The sequence below is a fragment of the Anabrus simplex genome, chromosome 2 (genome assembly GCF_040414725.1).
Source record: "Anabrus simplex isolate iqAnaSimp1 chromosome 2, ASM4041472v1, whole genome shotgun sequence".
NCBI classification, from domain to species: Eukaryota; Metazoa; Arthropoda; class Insecta; order Orthoptera; family Tettigoniidae; genus Anabrus; species Anabrus simplex.
In genome coordinates, this window is record NC_090266.1 from 791,569,916 (window position 1) to 791,593,469 (window position 23,554).

Below are 23,554 nucleotides of genomic sequence, written 5' to 3' on the forward strand. Positions count from 1 at the left end.
CGAAATTCAAAATACCAACTTTCAGGTCTGTAACAGCTTCAGTTTATAAGATAAGGTATCATCATGAAAACATTTCAACTCCTTATTTGCTTATTAAATACCCCACTCTCCTTCCGTCAATTTTCCGAAAAACAAATGCGTGTTTCAATATTTTAAAGGAGATTCCAAATATTAATTTTCACGTCTGTACATCCTCAGTTCTTGAGATGTAAGCATCCTCATAAAAGTAATTCAACTCCTTTTTCACCCACTTCCCAATTACCTACCCGTTACGTTGATTCCCCCCTCCCCAAATGTGCGTTTTTTTGTTTTTTTAAAGATGTCAAAAACCGAATTTCACGTCTTTAACATCTTTACCTTTTGAGATATAAGTATCCTCAAACAAATAATTGAAATAATTTTTCAATTCATTCACCCCAGTTAAGTGGATTTTCCGAAGACAAAAGAACACGTGTTTTTTACTATGAAAGAAGATTCCAAATGCAAATGTTCATGCCTCCAACATCTTCAGTTTTTGAGATATAAGTATCCTCATAAAAGGAATTTATACTTTTTCCTAGTGGCTTTTTACATCGCACCGACACAGATAGGTCTTATGGCGACGATGGGATAGGAAAGGCCTAGGAGTTGGAAGGAAGCTTTTTCTCTTTTTGCTATTTGCTTTACGTCGCACCGACACAGATAGGTCCTATGGCGACGATGGGACATGAAAGGCCTAGGAATGGGAAGGAACCGACCGTGGCCTTAATTAAGGTACAGTCCCAGCATTTGCCTGGTGTGAAAATGAGAAACCACTGAAAACCATCTTCAGGGATGCCGACAGTGTGATTAGAACCCACTATCACCCGGATGCAAGCTCACAGCCGCGCGCCCCTAATCGCACGTCCAACTCGCCCGATCAGTCAGTCAGTCAGGACAAGTTACTTTATATATATAGATTTTCATTTCTTTGGAACATGCAATTTTCTTATTGAGACCAGTTTTCTTTGTCAACCCTAATACGTAGGGTCCTTACATCCCTCTTCACGCCCAGCATACCTCACATGGAGAGATATAGCCTGCGCGTCCTCGCATCAGGTTGGGTAACTGTAATATATCTTCTTGCCTCAAAAATTAATTTTCCAGAAGGAAATAACACATGCACATTCTTCTCCTAGTGCACTGTCACCGCATTGTTCCACATAGGATGCTCGTAGTGGTGTCTCAGCGGCTCACTAGCCGGAAAGTTGTAGCAATCTCACTGATGAGCTCAGTGCTACACTGGGGCGAAACGGTGTTGATTTGACGTTTGGAAATGCCTGAAGAGCTTGAATGTTTTTATCTTCTTATTTACTAGAATTATTCTGCTGGTGGAGCTACGACTTGGTTATTATTATTATTGAAGCGACTTTATTGTGGCGAGGTTAGGGTTCTCGGTCCTTTCTCACACTTAAGCACTTCATGTACCAGTTGGCTCAGGAGCGTTGTACTTTCTACTTATAAATGTCCCGCATGCAGTAGTGGTGCATGGGATGCCTAACAACTTGTTTTCGAAGGAGCGACAACGTGCTGTATTTCGGATGTTGGGAAACATATAGCAGTCAATTTACTGCACACGTTTTATAAGAGGGTGTATTTGTAAATACGCCAAGGATGTAAAAAAGGAAATGTAATAACTTATTACCAATACACGTGCAGACATTCCACTCTATGACAGAGTTGTTTGCATGAAATGACAACTAATACATATTATACCTGGGTAGCTTCAAAGCTCAGAAAATGGAAGTGCCACATTTGGATCTACCATAACGTTTCATTATACAAGTGCTCGTAATAGACATGCTCAAAAACATATCCCTGATGGCGCAGGCAGTGCTGAACAGGTCTCGCAGTGCCTGCATGGAACATTCTTAATATTTCAGGAGTCACTGCAGCAAAGGCCTCACAAATTCGTTGTTGTAATTATTATTCAGCATTTTCTGGCGCAGTTTCGTACACTTTTGATTTCATATATCTCCACAGAAAAACGTCCAGGGAGGTGGGGTGGGGGGTGAGATCAGGCGATCGTGGTAGCTACTATCACGGTCCACCACGACCTATACACCGTTGAGGATATCGTGCATCATGATGTTCCCTAACGGCTCGGAAGATTTTACAATTTGTTTTACGTCGCACCGACAGAGATAGGTCTTATGGCGACGATGGTATAGGAAAGGGCTACGAGTGGAAAGGAAACAGCCGTGGCCTTAATTAAAGTACAGCCCCAGCATTTGCCTGGAGTGAAAATGGGAAACCACGGAAGACCATCTTCAGGGCTGTTGACAGTACAGTTCGAACTCACTATCCCCCCGGATGCAATCTCACAGCTTAGTGCCCCTACCCTCACGGCCAACTCGCCCGGTCGTGCTCAAAAAGTAGTGAGGTGGTCCGCAATCACGCTGGAACCAATGTTGCAGTAAGCTGCAGTAGAATATATTCTACAATGTGTTCTAGAGACAAGTCGGCCTCTAAAAATTTCAAGTAACGCCTACCTGTGACCCTCGGGGGTATAAAACAGACCCAGAATACCGCACCACACATTAACCTTAATCCTCCACTGGTGTGCTCGAACCCACCAGGGGTTTGCCGGAGCCCAATAATGGAGATTTTAAGTGCCGATGCCTCTATCATTCGAAAACTAATATTTATCACTCCACACGATATTTTTGATAAGATGTTTATCTTGCTGTAATGCCGCGGCCATTCTTCGTCCATATGGGCGATCAAAATCATTTCCATAGAGTTGCTGATGTAGGTGCGCCTTATATGGGTGCCATTTTCTCTCCTTCAGGAACCTTTGCATTGACGTTCGGGATACTCCCACTCCTAGCTCATCCGCAGATCATCTTTGCCCTAAGAAACATTAAAAATGTGAATTTGTAACAATGATGGCTTGAGTATTATTATTATTATTATTAATATTATTATTTCATCATCATAGGTGAAGATCAACTTACCGTGTGAAGGATTGCGGTCAAAGTATTGCTGTAGGCTTACATTCTACACAATGTCAGCATTGTCGCAGACGGGTCTGTTCCTGCTCATATGTGTCTTGAACGATCCATTAGCTCTTAATTGTAGCTGGTTAGGCGAAATACGTGTATAAAAGGTGAAAGTCTGTTTGGAAATTTACTGTGCATACCATCTGCGAGCTTCGGCTTCATTCCAGTCAGATTTTGTATACATTAAAATGATGTTTGTGAATTCGTAATTACTGAGCTTACTAGCCTTTGCCGATATTCACAGCAAATGTAGTGATACCTAGTACTGTGCGATCGAAAACGAGGTGGCGCATCAGACGGATAGCGCTGAGGAACATGCTGCGAACGACCGTCTGGTTGTTATCTCCTCATATTCTGACGTCACCTGGCTGCTGGCAGTAGTGTACCTGTGAAAATCATTTAGTAGTTATCCCACTCATCAGCAGTGCATGCGGGACATTATTTATAAATAGAAAGTACGGCGCTCGGGAGCCGCCTGGTATATAAATTTGTACTAAGTTACAATATAACTTGCAGTTTTAGAGTGTAAGAATTTCATTAATTTTCATTTTAATATATGACAGTATAAAAACTGAAATGACCTAATTTAAACGTATTAAATCTTTACAATATAAAATATAAACTTAACCAACTAAAGTATCACTAACTAAATTAAGTAAAGTGTGAACTGTACACATCAAAGTAAGCAACCATATTCACTCTCATTCATGCATTCCATTTACACTCAAGAGCAGTCAAAGTATTGTAGTAGGCCTACATTCTACACAATGTCAGCAGACTGGAAGTGCTTATAAGATGACGCTGGAAAAGGATTATAAACTTTGTATTCGATTTAACTTCCCTGATGCCATTGGGGAGTTCATTCCACTAGCTCGTGGCGGTGATTGTGAACGATCTGTTGTAGGTTGCGGTTCGATTTACAGGTATTTCTAGCGTTCAGCCTGACCGGGTATTGAACAAGTGTAGTGAACTAAGGTAGCGACATCTGGGGGATAGGTAGGGATGAGTGTTTTCAGAAAGCACTTGATACACCAAAGTAGTCGCATGGAGTCTACAACTGTCATTCAGGCATAACAGTGATAACTGTCTATGATATGGGGATACTTGGGCATATGGTTGTATGTGGAGTGCATACCTGATGCAAGCATTTTTGGCACGTTGCAGTCTCATGCCTTGCTCATTATTGATATAAATAAAAACTGTATCACAGTATTCGAGAATCGGAAACAAAAGTGACTGAATGAGTTTTTATTTTCAGGGACCAAGGAAATGTATTTTTAAACCTCTTCAGTTGATGCAGAATTTGACGTATCGTTTGGCACACTTTCGTCACATGTTGCGACCAGTCCTATAGTCACATCTAGGTTCATAACTGTTTCAAAATATGGAATAATGGTATTGTTTAGTACTACAGGAGGAACTTCGTATTGTTTTAAGACGTGTAACTTTTTCGAAGTGCCAATGATTATTGCTTGCGTTTTAAGAAGACTAATTTTGAGATTTTTTCTCAATTCAAAATTACTTATTAGACTAAAATATGCGTTAACTTGTCGTACAGCACTCCGAATTTTATTAGTTCTGAGTGGTAGTTGATCTTCAGATCATTAGCATAAAGCTGATTCTTGCATTGCATAATCGATTTGGCATCATCGTGTATGTAAATTGCAAACAGCATTGGTCCAAGTACAGACCCTTGGGGGACTCCGAGGGGGTTTGTTAAGCCTCTCAGTTCTGTTATTAATTACTGTGACACACTGACGGCGAATTTGAGTTACGAACTGAAAAAGTGTATTGCCATCTTGCTGAAATTTAATAAATTGCATTGTGAAAGTAGCAGTTGAGGAACAACATTATCAGAAGCACTAGAAAAATCGAATAGAACCAGTCCAGTCACTTGTCGAGTGTCCAATGCGTGTCGGATATCATCAGTTACTTTCACTATGGAAGTCGTTGTACTGTGCGCTGCATTATCTGGTAAGGGTCAAGCAGTGAGTAGTTAGTCAAGTAAGTCACGACTTATTCGTGTAACAAGCGTTCTTGTACTTTGGAAATGGGTGGGAGAATTGATATAGGGCGATAATCCGATGGTAAAATAGGAGAAATCTTCTTAGAAATGGGAGCGATGATACCATATTTCCACACAGTCGGGAATAGTCCCTGTACGAGGCATTGATTAAATATATGCCTCAGAATAGGTAATACGTACATACATACGTACATTATCATTATAGACCGTTATGCCTTTCAGTGTTCAGTCTGCAAGCCTCTGTGAAATTACTAAACGTCTCAAAAATCCTCTATTTTCAACTAGTGATGTGGCCTCATTTAGTTCTATACCTCTTATCCTTATATCGTTAGAAACTAAGTCTAACCGTCGTCGTCTTGGTCTCCCTCTACTCCTTTTACCCTCCATAACAGAGTCCAATATTCTCCTAGGTAACCTGTCCCATTCCATTCGTCTCACGTGACCCCACCACTGAAGCCTATTTATGCGTACAGCCTCATCCATCGAGTTCATTCCTAACTTAGCCTTTATCTCCTCGTTCCGAGTACCCTCCTGCCATTGTTCCCAACATATTATAAATTGAATAGGTAATATTGCACCAATTTTTTATGGAAGATAATGGTATGTTGTCATCACCCGTAGCATCTGACTTAAGGGAGTAAATTACACGCTTCACATCGTTCGCACAAACATTTTTGAATGTGAATTTAACTTGATTTAGTCGGGAATGAGGATTCATGGCGTTAATATCGTCAGCAGCAGTTAGGCCATCATCTTAATGATGATGATGATGATGATTGTTATTATAGTTATTATTATCATAGTCATTATTAATAATATCATTATTAGTGAATGCTGCTTTGTAAAATTTAGATTATCAAGTGGTATAATGCGTGCCTGCTTGGTCAGGCTGCGACCTATACCCATCTGATGCAAATGTATCCATAATGGTGCTGAACTTCCCCTGTTTGTTATATCTTGAATACATTTATACTTGCTGATACGAATAAATTGCTTAAATTTATTTCGAAGAACACGGTAATTTTCGAAATCACTAGTGCTTCCAGTTCGCCTAAATTGCCTATACCATGCATCACGATTTGCCATGACTGACTTAATTTCATTTGTTAGCCAAGTAGACGAAGGGCGAGAAACTCGAATTTGCTTCTTCGGAACGTATTTGTCATACAGTCCTAGTATTAATGAGTTCAGTCTGTCAGCCTCTCATCAATGTCATTAGTCAGTAGTCATACGGTAGTTGGTATGCTTCATTTCGTATTACCTCAGTGTCAAAATGCTTGAAGTCTCTTGGTATTATGTACCTGGTTTTGTACTTTGGTACCTTGAGAGAGTAACATACGTAGATGAGATCGTGGGTCGAAATACTTGGTACAGCAAGCTGTCCTTGTTTTACCACTTTCTACGGATGGTTCATTATCTGAAGGTCGATCAGTGTGTCAGACGTGTGGTTTATTTTGTGAACGTGTTTAGTCGCGTCTAGTGTCAGTATATTGTAATCCATGCCATGGAATAAGTTTTGTAAGGGTGTTGATTCGACCGGGTGAGTTGGCTATACGATTAGGGGCGTGCGGCTGTGAGCTTGCACCCTGGAGATAGTGGGTTCGAATCCCACTGTCGGCAGCCCTGAAGATGGATTTCCGTGGTTCCCAATTTTAACACCAGGTAAATTAATTAAGGCCACGGCCGCTTCCTTCCAACCCCTAGGCCGTTTCTATACCATCGTTGACATAAGACCTATCTGTGAGGTGCGACGTAAAGCCACTTGCAAAAAGAAGATGTAGATTCGTTACTTGTAACTAGGAGATTAGTGTTGAACTCACCAAGAATGATTATGTTTTCGTACAGTGGAGTTAACTTCGATAATGCCACTCCTAGGTCCGATATGTGTCGTATGTCCGGCGCCTTGTATACCACTCCGATAAGTAGTTTTTGATTATTAACCAAGAGATCAACAAACAAGAATTCAGATCAAAAGGGAATCTTAGGCTCTGAGGTCATAACTATTTTACCTGTTAAGTCGCTACGGCAATACATAGCGCAAATTCTCCCCCTCCCCCTACACGATTAAACGATCTAGGCGATGTAACGTCAAGCTATTCAGTTTAACGAGATCAGATTTAAGTGACTGCTGTAACCATGTCTCTGTTACACAAATACAATGTACGTTACTGTTTCTAAATAGCGCCAGTATTTCGTCCAAGTGACAAACAAGCTTCGATCATATATCCATAGATGTCTGATAACGTCACATTCTTGAAGCAAAGATCTCAATCAGCTGACTGCTGGTTAGCGCGGGAGTTTTGAACATTGTATTATAGGCGAGACTAGTGATCAGCGTACATAAAAGTGACTTTTAGCTACTGTTAATGAAGCGATTCTGCACTATTTCGTAGCGTATGGATGCAAGGAAACCTTCTAAAAGGATCTGGTATTTCATTTCACGGGTAAGTAAATATCTACCTAAATATCTCGGCTACCTTAGTCAGTTGAAGACTATGATGGTGATGATCTAAGGGATTTCATAGTTGTTCTCAGCTGTCTGTAGAATACGTACAATTATATGGAATTTGTTTTATTGTTTACAGTTCAAGTTTCCCGGTTACATGAATTTTGAATATTGTTCTTTAAAGGATTTCAGTTTTCCTGCTAATGAGACAAGAAAAAAGCAATGGGTAGCTGCATAAAGAAGAGAGAATTTCTTGCCTGGAAAGCATTCATGATCATGCTCTAAGCATTTTTCACCGGAATGTTTTTGTAATGAAGCACTTGGTGTGGGAGTTAAACTGAAGCCAAATGCAGTGCCAACAATTTTTTATTTTTCACCCCACCGTTTAACAGCTGAGAAGAGGAGAAAACCTCCTGCGAAGAGGAAACTTCAAATGGATCCTGTTGCATCAACAAGGTGTGTGTGAGGAGATTTTCTTATTTTTGAAATTATTTTCCATATATTTATGCAGGGGTGTGGCCTGTCATCCTTATGTGAAATATTTGTGCTTAAGGCATTTAACATACCGTCCAACTGCAAGATAAGACATTTTTGTTGTTGTCCTTTATAATTTCCATATTTTTTCAGTGCTCCTCAGGAAGAGAAGAATGAGTCTCTTCCTAAAACAAAAGTGTTCAGTAAATCTTATGTTGGTGATTAAACTGAGGAAATGGAAAATTCACTAAGGAAAGCCCAGACATTCATGTAGGTTGCCAGGCAAGTTATTCATAAATCCCATAAGCTAAAATTGAGAAGACAGAAGTATCGGCCAGCTATTAATCAGGTGCAGAATGGCAATGCCTAAGTAAACCATCTGAAGGAAAATATGGTGATAATTGAAGATGCTGCTTGCACGCTTGAGGTAAGAAAACAAGAGTTTAAATTTTTTTTCGGTTTCCCTATAACCGCATAGACTTTTGTGGTGCTATTTGAAGATCCAATCAGTCAGACAGACAGACAGACAGACAGACAGACAGACAGACAGACAGACAGACAGACAGACAGACAGACAGACAGACAGACAGACAGACAGACAGACAGACAGACAGACAGACAGACAGACAGACAGACAGACAGACAGACAGACAGACAGACAGACAGATAGACAGACAGACAGACAGACAGACAATTTGGAGCCTTTAGAATTCTGTAATTTGTTCTTATTGTATCACAATACCTTTTAAACAAATATTTCAAGAATAATGTAATACCATAAGCTGACATGTGGAAAAGCATAATGTATGTTTTAACTTCCATTGTTCCAGAAATGTCTTTCTCCTGCAGCTGCCCAACTTCTGATGTGATCAAAGGATGGTGATACAAAAGCAGAGTATCCTCTTGAACTACGCTGCTTTGCACTTACATTGAATTTTTATGCAAGTCGTGCATACAGTTACTGGAGGGATGTATTTCCTGATGGTTTGCCCCATACAAGTACACTGCGCAAGTGGTATCAGTCAGTGGATTGTAACCCAGAATTCAGGTCAGAGTCCGCAACTGCTCTCATTTCGAAAGGGAAGGAGATGGCTATCAATAGAAAGCCCCTAGTGTGTGCACTGATGAGGGATGAAATGTGCATCCGGAAACATATTGAATTGGTGGAAAACCAAATCTTGGTTATGTGAATTGTGGTACTGAAATCGAGGATCAGGGTTTACCCGAAGCCAAGGAGGCTTTAGTGTTTATGTTGGTCTCTCTAAATGGACACTGGAAAATTCCAGTGGGTTATTATTTGATTAACGGTTTGAGTGGCTCGGAGAGAACAAACATTAAATTTTTAAATGTCCTAAATGTAATTGTAGTGTCACTTACTTTTGATGGTGCTGCTTCTAATTTATCCATGGCCCATTGTTTGGGAGCTTCTTTTGATGAAAATAATATGGTGAACTGGTTTGAAAATCCCTCAAACTATTCTAAAGTATTTATTCTTCTAGATGCTTGCCATGCCATAAAATTGGCGAGGAATACTTTCGGAGCCAAGATAACTTTAGCTAGGGGTGATAATGTCACAGATTCGGGGTACTTAGAAGAGCTAGAGAAACTTCTCTTTATCGAGGGTCTTCAACTAGGAACAAAACTTACCAAAAGGCACATTCACTGGGAGAAGGAAACCATGAAATAAAGCTCGCCACACAAACATTCAGTTAAAGTGTTGAAAGTGCATTGACGTTTTGTGACAGACTTAAATCTTCCTCAGTTTCAAGGGTGTGAGGAGACTAAAATTCGTTAGGCTCACGAACAATATATTTTATATCTTGAACAGCCGTAATGTTTGTTCAAATGGATGGCAGAAGCCATGGATAGCAGAGTGCTCTAAGAAAATTGGTTACCTAGGCTTATTGAGTGTCTAAAGTCTGTCTTAGGAGTGTATGACTCAATTTTGAACATGCCACAGCTGAAGATGCATTTTCTGCTCACTTACAAACTTAATCAGGATCACCTGGAAGTATATTAGGGCCATTAGGAGTCATGGTGGTATAACAATAACCCCACAGCTAGGCAGTTTGAAGCAGCATATAAAATACTTTTGCTCCATATACAGATAGGTACTACAGCCTGTGCCAATTGCTCTGCAGTTGACCCTAGTGCAATATTATGAACTGTAGAGACCGCTCTCAAATAACTGGTGATCCTGTTCATCTGCCTGCCAACAGCACTGATGTACTTTTTGTTAGTCTTGATCATGACTACATTCAACACCCAGCCAACTTGACATTGTATGTTGATGATGTAGTGGAATATATAGCAGGTTTTGTTGTGAAAAGATAACACAAAGCCGTTAAATGTGATGTTTGCAAAGCGGCTCTCCAAACAGCAGTTTAACATTCAACACTCCAGAAGAGAAAAATCAGTGGTGGCCTTTCTATCCCATCATTAGATATTGTTTACCTCTGCAGGGAAGGCGAAAAGATGATGCGACAATTCCTGCACAAAATGGCAAGGATGAAGGACCCATTAACTGTACTTGTAATGGCAGTACTGAACCGTGCTAAGAGAGAAGTGTCTGATGAACTTCAGGAGCATACATTTGATCTCCGCCCTTTGAAAACCACATTCATCAGCTGAAGCGGGCAGTTTTGATGGAATATTTTAAAGTGAGGTTCCACCATGAAGCACGGCTTGAAACAAAAAATCTTCACAGTGTAAGGGTACGAAGCTTTCACACAAAGACTTTTCTATTCAAGAACCAGTAATGTAAGGTAGGCTGCTTTATAGTTATTGAATTTGCTATATAAACGTGGTACAGTGTGTGGGCCCATATGAGGACTTCTATGCTTCCTGTGACTGGAATATTTATATACATTCAGTTAGCTTATGTCAGAGGATTCTGGTGTGATACGCTAGTTTTACTGATTTGTATTAGTGTTCTACATTACACATATTCCCTCTAATCAGTCTGTCATTCAGTCAGGTTGATTTGTATAGAAATTAATTCTTAAATTACTTTTCTATTGGCATGTCTTGTTTCTCTACTCTGGGAACAACATTACTGAATGCTTCAGGATGTTTTCTTTTCTTCACATGTTACCTCCTACTTTTAGGCCTACTTCAAATATGGCATGTGCATTTGTTTATGTTGGGCTTTAAACTAAGCTTGATTTAGTAGGTAGTAGTGGAGTGAAATTTCACCTGTGTAGCATTTTATGTATCCCTTTATTATTATCATTATTATTATTATTGTTGTTGGTGTTATTATTTTGTTGTTGATGAAGCAGCGTATTATAACATCCCTGCTTCATAGGCATAAATAAGTACTACAACAAGTGAAAAATGATATGCAGTTGACCCTACTGTATTGCGAATATTTACAACTTATTTTAAGTGAATATTTCTTGTTATGATACCTATTTACCGTTTACCCTGGAGAGTTTATTTGTGTTGCCATCTGTTGGTGGTGTATGGTTCACTTAAGTATTATACTTGTGTTCTTTTCTTTCCATAATGGTCCTGTAGGCTATGTGTCATTCTTTGTGTCTTGTGTTTGAGCATTGATTTGAAGTAGGCCTCTTTCAGTCAAAAGTACACCAAGCACGGTAAATACAGTATTATAAAGCTTTTTTGGAAAGTTATGAAGTATTTATTGTAGATTTCAGTCGCATTAATATTTAAAATTAGGCTACGCTTCCTTAGAGACAAATTTCAAAGATTACCTTTCAGCTATTAATCGCATTATGATGCGGTAATTGGAAAAAAATACTTGTCTCTTACACTATAATAAATAGTTAACATTAAACAATTAGTGTTACTCACAGGGATTTAATACTTTAAAAATACGGTCATAATTAGGGTCTATCCTACCGTTCCTTCATGGTTATATGGGTTTCGGTCGTAATTGCGCATTTACGTCCACGGTTTTTATTTTAATTTCTGCTCAACCACAACAGCTAAGCAGGGTATACATCATATTAAAATTTCGTCGCCTTTTCGCATATCACTGTTTGACAAACTCCTTATATCCTCTCAGAAACTGCTTCGAACTGCTCCCCAGTCAGCTGACCGAGATGTTGGCTTCACGCCATAACATGGACGAGGTGCCGGTATGCGCACTCTATGGTATTAGTGCTCTAAGCAAACAAGCGACTGTGCATTGATGTGACAACACTGAAAATATTTTTGGTGGGAGCTAATATTTCCTTAAGAATGTATCCTGCCACAGCTAGTGAGGGGGGGGGGGGGTAGGGGAGAAGGAGGTCGACAATGGAGAGGGACGGGGTAAATGACATTACGGACATGCTGTTCGGTAAAATAAATGACTCATTTACGTTAGCCACTGTCGACAGAAAAATCCAAACTATTCACCCTATACTCTGCACGGCTCTACTTCTAAATTGAAGTTTTGGCCGATTTTGGCTCTGTCTGGTGGTTATGCGCTGAAGAACAGACATCCAACCAATCCCAAGCCGCCATTCATATCGATTTATATTGGCAGAGCACTATCTCGAAAGCTAGTTGCCAAGTCTGATATTTACATTCACCACGTGGTTAACCTATCTCACTCAGCGTGTATGGTATTCGGTACGGTTTGCGATCTTTTGCATTTTCTTTCAGTAATTAGTGTGTTTTTCACATTAGTCTTTATCTCTCTAGTATATTACAGTATAGCACAGCATAAGTTAGTACAATATAGGTTTAATTATTCAGAGTATAAAATAGCTGTAGTTTTATTTACGTCCGTGAATCAGTGTACTTAGTTTATCGTGTTTAGCATGTCTCAGTGTAGTTTGGGAAAGACAAGTGGCAAGAAATCGAGAGGTGTGGGACAAGGCATGCCCTTGAGAAGCCATGCCCGTGAAATTGTGTCCAACGTGCGCGAGTACTTTGTGAAAGAAAAGGAGAAACTTGTTACCTTGCTTCCTTTAGCACAAGCCGTACAGAGAACCACCGACGCTACCAAAGTACGTAAATGCACAGCAGTGGCAGTTGGAAAGGAGAAATACCACGCTGAGGAAACGCTGCAGAGAAAAGCAGCAGGATTTGTAAGAGGGGATTTCAGGAGAAAGAGTAGTGTATCAGAAATATTAAAGGAACTTGGGTGGGAAACTTTAAGTAAGAGAAGGGAGTAAACTAGACTTATATGATTATATGGAGCCTATACAGGAGAAGAAGCATAGAGAGAAATCCGTGGGAGGCTTCAGTTGGAAAATAATTATAATGGCAGAACTGACCACAAGTACAAAATTAGAAGGAATTTTAGCAGAAGCCTTTGGAGTCAATTTTCATTCATTGGGAAGGGCGTGAAGGAGTGGAACAGTTTACCAGGGTTAGTGTTTGATCCTTTTCCAAAATCTGTACAGATATTCAAGAAGAGAATAAAGAGCAACAGAGAAAATAATGAAATAATAAAGGGCATTCGACCAGTGCAGGTTATTGTAAATAAAAAATGTGTGTGATTAAATTAATTCCATCCCCTGTCTACGGAGTTCGGACAGCCCACGTAGGGGACTGCCTGTAGGGGTGAAGTACAGTGGGGACTTTGAGGGTCCTGGGACCGCTACAGTAGCTGTGAAGGCCCTTCAGGAACTCTGAAAAGTGGTGGCGAAAGGGGCTCTGGTTAAGACGCAGCAGGTTTTTATGCTTCTTAGGTTCCAGAATGGGTAAAATATAAATATGTAAATAAATACAATGTTAATTTTATTATACCAGTTGTATAGTATTATTAGAAGTAAATTCACATACTGTATATGAGTTGACTATGTTTATAAGTATAGGAGATATTATAAGTAGAATTTTCTAAAAAATATAAATTTATTAAGGATGATGTGTGTGTTTAACAGAAAAAAATATTAGCGTAAATTGTATAATATTGTATTGTAGGAAAATTTTCTTCATCTCTTGTTAATTTAAAATTTAGTGCATGACAATAATGTATTTTAGTGTACCATTTGCCACCGAGGTAGACACCTCATTTGCAAATAAAGAGATTTTGATTTGATTTTGAATGTCCGGGATCTTCTAAGTTTGAAACGCCGGGTAAGAAAAGGAATCGGGCCACACCTGTAATGAACATGGACAGTTTCCAGAAAGATGCCATTCGTCGGCATATTTTCTTTTCTTTCCTATGTAATAACATTCCCAATTTTAAACAATTAATTTCGTTATCCACTTTGCCCGCATGTGAATATTCACTTTGCGCGACTATGTGGGCAAAGTGAATAATTTGTTAGCATTACATAATACCAAGTTTTAACTCTGAATATATATATACTTTTGCTATTTGCTTAGCTTTACTTTTGCTATTTGCTTTACGTCTCACCGACACAGATAGGTCCTATGGCGACTATATGAATAGTTTAAGAATTGAAATGGAAAGATAACAAGGAAAAATTACAGTAAAGTTCATGTCATTGTCGCTCGTAATTACATAAATAAATTAATATAAAATTAGTTTATTCACTTTTCCCAGTCTTCCCCTAAGTATTCCGAAATAATAATAACAATAATAGTATGAATACGTAGCGCCCGTTATGATTCATAAATCACAAGATAATCTTTCACTACTACTACTACTATTACTAAATTGATTTCATTCCTCCCCTGAAGATGTAGGTGGGCCTCCTAGACGGTAGCGCCGTCTCACAGCCTGGGAGATTTGTTACGGTGATGCTCGGAGAATGTGAGGGTTTGGCGGTCGTGGCCTATACTAGGAACTGTCTCAGCATTCGCGTTAGTGCAAGATAATGTAAAACCACGGAAAACCATTCTCAGGACGGACGATGGTTGGGGCAGTCGTGAGGTCCAGCCCTGTCCCGTGTCCCGAACGCAGAGGCGTATAGACAGGGTAGGGCCGTGATCAACCCTCCTCTGCTCGGTTGGCCGGTCAGAGTGCAGAGCTATTGGACCACGGACCAGCCGTGGCCATTTTTGAGCCGAGACCCACTCTGCATCTACCGACCTTATATTTCAGGTAGAGACTTCGACCTACATATCTACAGCTGTGCTTTATGTGTGAGTGGTTAGAACAGCTAGTTCCTAAGAGGAGGTCACCGGTTTGAATTCATATCCCACCTAAAGATTTTAAAAATGTAATATACACATACACGGAATTATGGGCTGTTTCTGGGTGTTTCTAGAAACATTGCCTTATTAGTCCTGAATACTACATAAAATCGATGGTTTTCTCGTGTAAGGGCTCTTACAATAATACGTAACCAAGGTGTAAACGTACGCAGAATTCACAGTGTTACTGGATAGGAAACTTTTCTGTTGCAGGAACACTGTATCAACAACGATTTTAGCGACGTAATTTGCTTTCGTGTCATGTTTTCCGGCGCGATATTGAGACACCAAGTGTTAGGTCAACTGTTGACGGGTATAAAAAAGGTAGTCAGGATTTCACCCACGTGAGCATCAGAGAGGCCACAGTCGATTTAGAATTCGAGAGACTTCCATTCATCGATTGCTCCAAGGGTAGATGTGGCACCCACTTAAACTTCAATACGTTTAGACGTATGCGGAAAACGAATTTCAAACCAGGATTACTTACTGCAATTCGATGATACGCTATGTCCAACAACAACCGGATTTCATCCATCAAGTTTCTTGGTGAGATGAAATTACTTTCACCAATACTGGCGGCGTGAACCGACTCAGCATGATGTACCGGGCAGGTCACAATCCTCGATGGTTCCGTGAGCGTCATACCTAGAGGAAAATAGGTGGAAGTGTAACGAATGGTGTGTTATTTTAGGAAATCATCTTATTGAAGCAATCTCTTCTTAAGGCGATCTCAACGAAGAAAATTTTCAGGATTTCTTGAAGACTCGTCTGGTGGATGGTGGCCTTTTACTGTAGAGGATGTCCCACTGCTGCTGGCAAGGCAACACTGTCCACAGATGGATGGCACAAAGCACAATATAACATACTGCAAGCTTTTCTGCATCTCACCTATCCACGGAGATAGATTGGACTCTATCACAACAGGCCATAAAACCTTGGTATACTCCGCAGACGAATAACCGATTTTTGGCTTAATGTGACTCCATAGATCCTACGACGGGTACATCAGGATACAGAGCTGCGTCTTCACCACTGTGCACGCCCCGAGGGAAAGCCAACCGGGCTCGAGATATAAAGAACGCCAACATTGAGAGCTGTGGTGCGCCACTGTTTAATAACCTTGATGTAAAGGAGAAAGAAAACGAAAGGTTGAGTGCAGAATGCATATTAATCTTCTAACATCACGTATCAATAGCACTAAAGTAAAATAAGACTGTTTTCATGTTGTATGTCCGGCGCTCCCTTTCTCGCTCCGTCAGCCAGCTGCACGCACGCCTGTGTATCATTCTGCTAGCTTCGACGCGCAGCCCTCAGTGCGCGTGCCTGACCATCGAGTGTACTATAAATAGGAGCTCCCGGCCTGCTCACTTGCCCACTTGCCCCGGTGTCCAGCTCCAGAATACACCCTACGTCGAGCACGGAGGCTACTCCTCTTGAAAATGTGCTTCGACCAGGTGGACTGAATTTCTGGCAGTACGAGGTTTCACCTCTGGTCACCGCTCCCTTACCTGTTTCCGCTGCCTATGTCCGTAATTCTTTTACAAGCCATTTTCATTCCCTAACTTATGCAAGCTCCCTTAGTTTCGCTAGGTGGAATTTCTTCAATCAATTGAACTTGCTTTTTAGGAATTCAGGCACTTCAACAAACAAGGACTCTCATAACATTTATGTTAGTGTGCCAGATAGTTCTCGACTATCAACGTGTCAATTCACGAAGACTATCTTTTCAAGATAGAAGTGTATATAAAGACTGCAAACCTGTACATATTGTATAAAGACAGACTTTTCTCAAGATTCAATATTACTTTTTGCTTCAAAATAAATTTCAGTTATTTGTGTAAATATCATAAAGTGAAGCAATAAAAGTTGTGTTCTGTAAACTTCAACCTTGGTTACAACACAACTCTATGGCGACGAGGTAAAACAGCGACACTACAATTCTTCGGCCCCAGTCGCCAACTCTATGGCGACGAGGTAAAAAAAGCGACACTACAATTCATCGGCCCCAGTCGCCAACTCTATGGCGACGAGGTAAAAAAAGCAACAAAACTACAATTCTTCGGTCCCAGTTGCCAACTCTATAGCGACGAGGTACACACGAAACCACCACTACAATTCAACGGGCCCAGTTGTCAACTCTACAGCGACGTGCTATACAACAACGACGACACTCCAACCAGTTCTGACACACAGCTTACCTTACTCTTTCTTGCACGCATCTCGCAATGGCTACTGCGGAACAACTCGCTACGCTCTTCCAAGCCTTACAGCAGCAACAACAACAATTTATGCAACAACAACAGGCAGCATTAATTCAGGCTATTCAAGCTATTTCTGTCTCTACACAGCCATCAGCTATTCCTCCGTTCTCTGCTTTTGATCCGGCTAAGGAAGAATGGTCAGTTTATTTAGCCCGCTTGCAACAGCATTTCATCTGCCATTCTGTCACAGATGATCAACGCCGCCGCGCACTATTTCTTAGTTCGGTTGGCAATGCTACGTGTGAATTACTACGTAAATTAAGTCCAGAAGAACACTTATCTGAGGTACCCTTCACGCAGCTCTTAGCCCGTCTCACGGAACACTATGCCAAAGCTCCTCACATAGTGGCTGCTCGCTATAAATTTTTTCAGAGCAGAAAGCAACCCCATCAGACACATACTGAATGGATAACTGAATTGCGTGGTCTAGCTAAACCCTGCCAGTTCATCTGCTCCAAGGACGGTTGTGGTTCATCCTACACTGATTCTCTCATTCGGGACATGATAATTTTACATACTCCTGAAGACAAAATTCGTTTTGACGCTGTCAAGCAGAGTAACCCTTCTTTAGAAGACGTCCAGCGTATTGCTACGGTTTATGAGCTTACTACCAAGACTGCCGCAGCCATAGCTTCTCCACACGAAGTTGCACAAGTCTCGCCTCAGGCCCGCAAGTCCTCTGCTACAGTGAACCGTACGGATAAGGCGCTCTCCACCAAGCATTCTCGCCAGGTTCCCTCTCGTAATGCTACACGGAAGCCCAATTCTAAAAGCACCTCGAAACTCCTGCCTTCCTGCCGAGGTTGTTTCAAGCATCATGAACGTCGTGACTGTCGTTTTTTCAAAGCTACTTGTCAACGATGTCATAAACTTGGACACATTCAGACTGTCTGTCAAAGTTCGCTCCGCCCTGCTAAGACTACTGCAGCGCGCCGGAAGCATATCCAGCCCCGCCAAGACATGGAAGTTGATCAGATCAATCTTATTCTTCCCACAAAAGATTCTCACAAAATCATCATTCCTCTCTCATTCTCTGATCGATCTGTCGGTTTTCAATTAGACACTGGATCACCTGTCTCTATTATTAACCTGACTACCTACCACGACTTAGGTTCACCTTCATGCTCTCCAGCTGACATCCAGCTCGTGACATTTAACAAGAAGAAAATTGACATCAAAGGTCAAATTAAGCTTCAGGCTAGTTATAAAGGAATTCAGAAGGCCATTCCTCTTCTCGTAGTTAACAACTACACTGCATCAAACATTATGGGCATGGATCTATTTAACTTATTTGGTTTCCAGATACATGACAACATTAACGTCGTATCTACATTGCATCCTACTTCTGACGTTACCGCTCTCCTAGCGCAGTTTCCTGAAGTCTTCGACTCTCAGCTCGGAACAGCAAAAGACTATACAGCTCACATACAGCTGAAATCCGGAGCTAAGCCTCGCTTCCTCAAAGCACGTACAGTACCCCTAGCACTTCAAGACCAGGTCACGCAAGAATTAGAAAGATGGATACAAACTGGAATTGTAGTACCAGTTACTTCTAGTCAATGGGCTACTCCACTCGTGATAATCAAGAAACCTGATGGTAATGTTCGACTTTGTGGCGATTTTCGATCTACAGTCAACGCACAACTCGAAACCGATATCTTTCCTATTCCACGCCCAGAAGACTTATTCCGTCGTCTCTCTGGTGGACAATTCTTCTCTCGAGTTGATCTTAAAGAAGCATATCTCCAGCTACTTTTAGACGAAGAATCTAAGAAATTTCTCACACTCAACACTCCTCTCGGACTGCTCCAGCTCCAGCGGCTCCCATTCGGTGTTTCATCCTCAGCGGCTATTTTTCAGCGCTATTTGGCTCAACTCACCGCCTCCATTCCCGGTTGTGCTAACTACCTGGATGATATTATTGTTACTGGAAACGATCATCAGGAACATCTAACCAATCTCCGCCTTCTTCTCCAGAAATTGAAAGACAATGGCCTACGAGCGAATCTCGCTAAATGTACCTTCTTTCAGCCTCAAGTTCACTACCTCGGACATATACTTGATAAGAATGGAATTCGTCCTAGTATGCAGAATGTCTCCGCGATAGTAAACATGCCAGCACCTCAGAACCTCAAGCAGCTTCAGTCCTTCATAGGCAAAGCGAACTATTATAATAAGTTCATTCCACGCTTCGCTACAGTGGCAGCTCCATTAAACGCTCTACGTAAAAAAGGTGTTAAGTTTCAGTGGACTCCGCAATGCCAACAGGCATGGAAAACAATCAACAACGCCTTAATTCAAGCTATACAACTCACTCATTTTCAGCCCGACAAGATCATCACGCTAGCTACTGACGCTTCAGACTACGGTGTCGGTGCCGTTCTCTCACAGAAGGATCGTCATGGACAAGAACGCCCCATCGCCTTCGCTTCGAAAACACTTAATGACCATCAACGTCGATACTCCCAGATAGAGAAAGAAGCTTTAGCCATCATCTTTGGTATTCGCCGTTTCAATGAATATCTTTATGGCAACCATTTCCTGATCATTACCGATCATAAGCCTCTCGTACACTTATTCCATCCTGGTAATAAGATCCCAGAGAATTCCCTCAGAAAGCTTCAAAGATGGTCCATGTTCCTTTCTGATTATTCCTATCAGATTGTATATCGAGCCACATCCCAGCATTGTAATGCTGATGCCCTCTCCCGCTTATCCGTTGGTCGTGATACTGCCTTCGATTCTCAAGAATCTGAATGTCTTCAGTTGGACATAGAACTTGAAGATACTGTATCCAGTTTTCCTATTGATGCTACCTGCATAGCTAAAGCTACGGATAAGGACAGTACACTTGCTACTGTACGTACTTACATCCGCAACGGTTGGCCTCTTCAGAGCACACTTCCTGCCCACCTGGCACCTTATCATCGTATGCAGCATCGTCTCACGACTCGTGCCGGAGTTGTACTACTAGAAGCAGGCACCATCTTCCGAGTGGTTATCCCACTTAGCCTACAGAAACAAGTTCTCGAATTATTACACCAAAGCCATTGGGGTATCTCCAGAACAAAGCAACTCGCCCGTCAATACTGCTACTGGCCCGGTATTGATGCCGCCATCGAAAAGCTAATACGTCATTGTGAGCAATGTCAAACGAATCAGAACGCCCCGTCTTCTGATCTTGCTTCATGGCCTCCTGCTACTACTCCATGGGAACGAGTTCACATCGATTTCGCAGGTCCTTTCCTCAATTCCATGTGGTTAATAGTCATCGATTCACTGTCAAACTTTCCATATGTAGTGGATATGCATTCGACTACTACCACCGAAGCTACCATTCGTGCTCTCCAGAAAATCTTTACTACAGAAGGTTTACCGCAAGTACTCATTTCAGACAACGGACCTCAATTTACAGCTACTGCTTTTCAGAACTTTTGTACACATAATGGCATTCGTCATATCCTAGCACCACCTTTTCACCCTCAATCTAATGGTGAAGCTGAACGCTTCGTACAAACATTTAAAAGAAGTATGAAGAAAGCTGTCTCTTCAGGCTTAACTAAAGACCAAGCCTTGCTCCAACTCTTAAACAACTACAGAACTCTACCCGGCGCTGATAATATCACTCCTGCACAGAAGCTCCATGGACGACCTCACAGAACTTTACTTTCTCTGTTACAGCCTCTTCCGGCCCAGCATAAGACCTCACCAACGAAGTTCGCCCTCAACGACAAGGTCTACACCAGGACATTCAAATCCAACCCACTCTGGATACCTGGAGTCATCTGCAGATCTTTGGGTCATCGTCTCTACGAGATTCAGACTACGGAGAAACGTATCTGCCGCCATCAAGATCAGATACGTCTGCGCTACCGCCCCTGTCCAGCTATTGATGCTATTGCTAAACCTGATAAATCTATTGCTGAAAGAGCTTTAGATCATTTAATAACAATGGGTTCCTTTCAGGACGAGACAGCGCCACTCCGCCCAGTTCCAGCTCCGGACAATACAACAGAAACATCAGCAGCTCCGCCCCAGCATCGCAGCCGCCGCCAGCGCCGCCGCCGTTTCACGCCGTACCGGCGTATTTAGGAGGAGAGGGTGTTGTATGTCCGGCGCTCCCTTTCTCGCTCCGTCAGCCAGCTGCACGCGCGCCTGTGTATCATTCTGCTAGCTTCGACGCGCAGCCCTCAGTGCGCGTGCCTGACCATCGAGTGTACTATAAATAGGAGCTCCCGGCCTGCTCACTTGCCCACTTGCCCCGGTGTCCAGCTCCAGAATACACCCTACGTCGAGCACGGAGGCTACTCCTCTTGAAAATGTGCTTCGACCAGGTGGACTGAATTTCTGGCAGTACGAGGTTTCACCTCTGGTCACCGCTCCCTTACCTGTTTCCGCTGCCTATGTCCGTAATTCTTTTACAAGCCATTTTCATTCCCTAACTTATGCAAGCTCCCTTAGTTTCGCTAGGTGGAATTTCTTCAATCAATTGAACTTGCTTTTTAGGAATTCAGGCACTTCAACAAACAAGGACTCTCATAACATTTATGTTAGTGTGCCAGATAGTTCTCGACTATCAACGTGTCAATTCACGAAGACTATCTTTTCAAGATAGAAGTGTATATAAAGACTGCAAACCTGTACATATTGTATAAAGACAGACTTTTCTCAAGATTCAATATTACTTTTTGCTTCAAAATAAATTTCAGTTATTTGTGTAAATATCATAAAGTGAAGCAATAAAAGTTGTGTTCTGTAAACTTCAACCTTGGTTACAACATTTCAGAACATTAATGCAATGCTGTTTGAGTTTACTTTGAAACCCATATCGCTTATTGTCGCGCATGGTATTGCCACATCACTATCATCTGGCATTTTGGTACTTCAAGATTCCAGGTATGTGATCTGGGTGCAAGATGAATCTGTGGTATTATTACGATGAAGAAGCATATTCTAGTCCATCGATTTATTGTCATATTATTAAAAAATAGAATTAAAAAAGTAACGAGAGGGATGTGGCAATTTTTAATTTCATGGAATGCACCTATACTAAAAGAATATATGCACCATTCATGATCATCACAATTTATTTTGACGGGCATACTCCAATGGACTTAAAGGGCCACAACTCATAACCGACCATCAATTATTCCACAACTAAGACCCCTGTAACATGCAATCATTATTACCAGCGCGCCTTGCACAACCCGGGGATATAATTGCAAGAAATGGACGGCGATTCCAGCACATCCAGTATATATGCGAACAGATGTGGTTTTTAATTAATTAAAAAATAACATACCTGAGGTATGCGAAAGAGACGAAGTAAGTTGGCCACCTGGATGGATGTAACACTCGATGCAGCGCCAACAACTCCTGAGATCACTTTTCGTACTTGAGTCTTGTTACAGTGATATTCAGCGTCATCTATGTTGCTGATGGAACCTGAAATAAACAATAAACATCTTCACTGATGAAGAATGTAAGGAAGTACACAATCTATCACGATAAATAACAGTTGGTTTATTATTATTATTATTATTATTATTATTATTATTATTATTATTATTATTATTATTATTATTATTATTATTATTATTATTACCCCACTGTCGGCAGCCCTGAATTTGGTTTTCCGTGGTTTCCCATTTTCACACCAGGCAAATGCTGGAGCTGTACCTTAATAAAGGCTTCGGCCGCTTCCTTCCCGCTCCTAGCCCTTTCCTACCCCATCGTCACCCTAAGACCTATCTGTGCACCGATAAGATAGGTGTTACGGCGACGATGGGACAGGAAAGGTCTAGGTGCGGGATGGAAGCGATCGTGGCCTTAGTTAAACTTTGAATATAGGAAACCACGGGATAACATCCACAGGGCTGCCGATAGCGAGGTTCGGACGCACTATCTACCGATTGCAAGCTGACATCTAAGTAACGCAAACCACGCAGCCACTCACTCGTTTACACTTAGATGAAAATGGAAATTAAATTAAAGAAATTAAAATATTATTGCAAAAGTAAATAATTTTGATATGAAGTCATGCCATTCGTATCCTAGATTTATTTTCTATTTCAGTAAGATATCTTCCAAAGCCAAATCATTTGGATGTTTCTTTCATACACTGCAGAACTCCAGCGTCATATAATCTAATTTTATTGACGTGAGAAGCTCGTAAAGTGAGTATGCTCTAAGAATACAAACCAGTATTACAGTAGTACTTTTTTATATACACCAAGCAATGTTGAACACATGTTCATTCCATGCA

General features: G+C 41.2%; 1 protein-coding gene across 1 annotated transcript in view; it reads right to left on the reverse strand.

Moving 5' to 3' along the window:
• mtt (mangetout) overlaps positions 1 to 23,215 on the reverse strand; it is a 1,300,850-nt gene extending 1,277,635 nt beyond the window's left edge. The window contains exons 1-2 of the mRNA XM_067140048.2: positions 23,199 to 23,215; positions 22,592 to 22,754 (exon numbers count right to left, since the gene is read on the reverse strand). Coding sequence (XP_066996149.2) covers positions 22,592 to 22,754; positions 23,199 to 23,215 — 180 coding nt within the window. The remainder of the gene's footprint in view (positions 1 to 22,591; positions 22,755 to 23,198) is intronic.
• Positions 23,216 to 23,554: the final 339 nt, after the last annotated feature.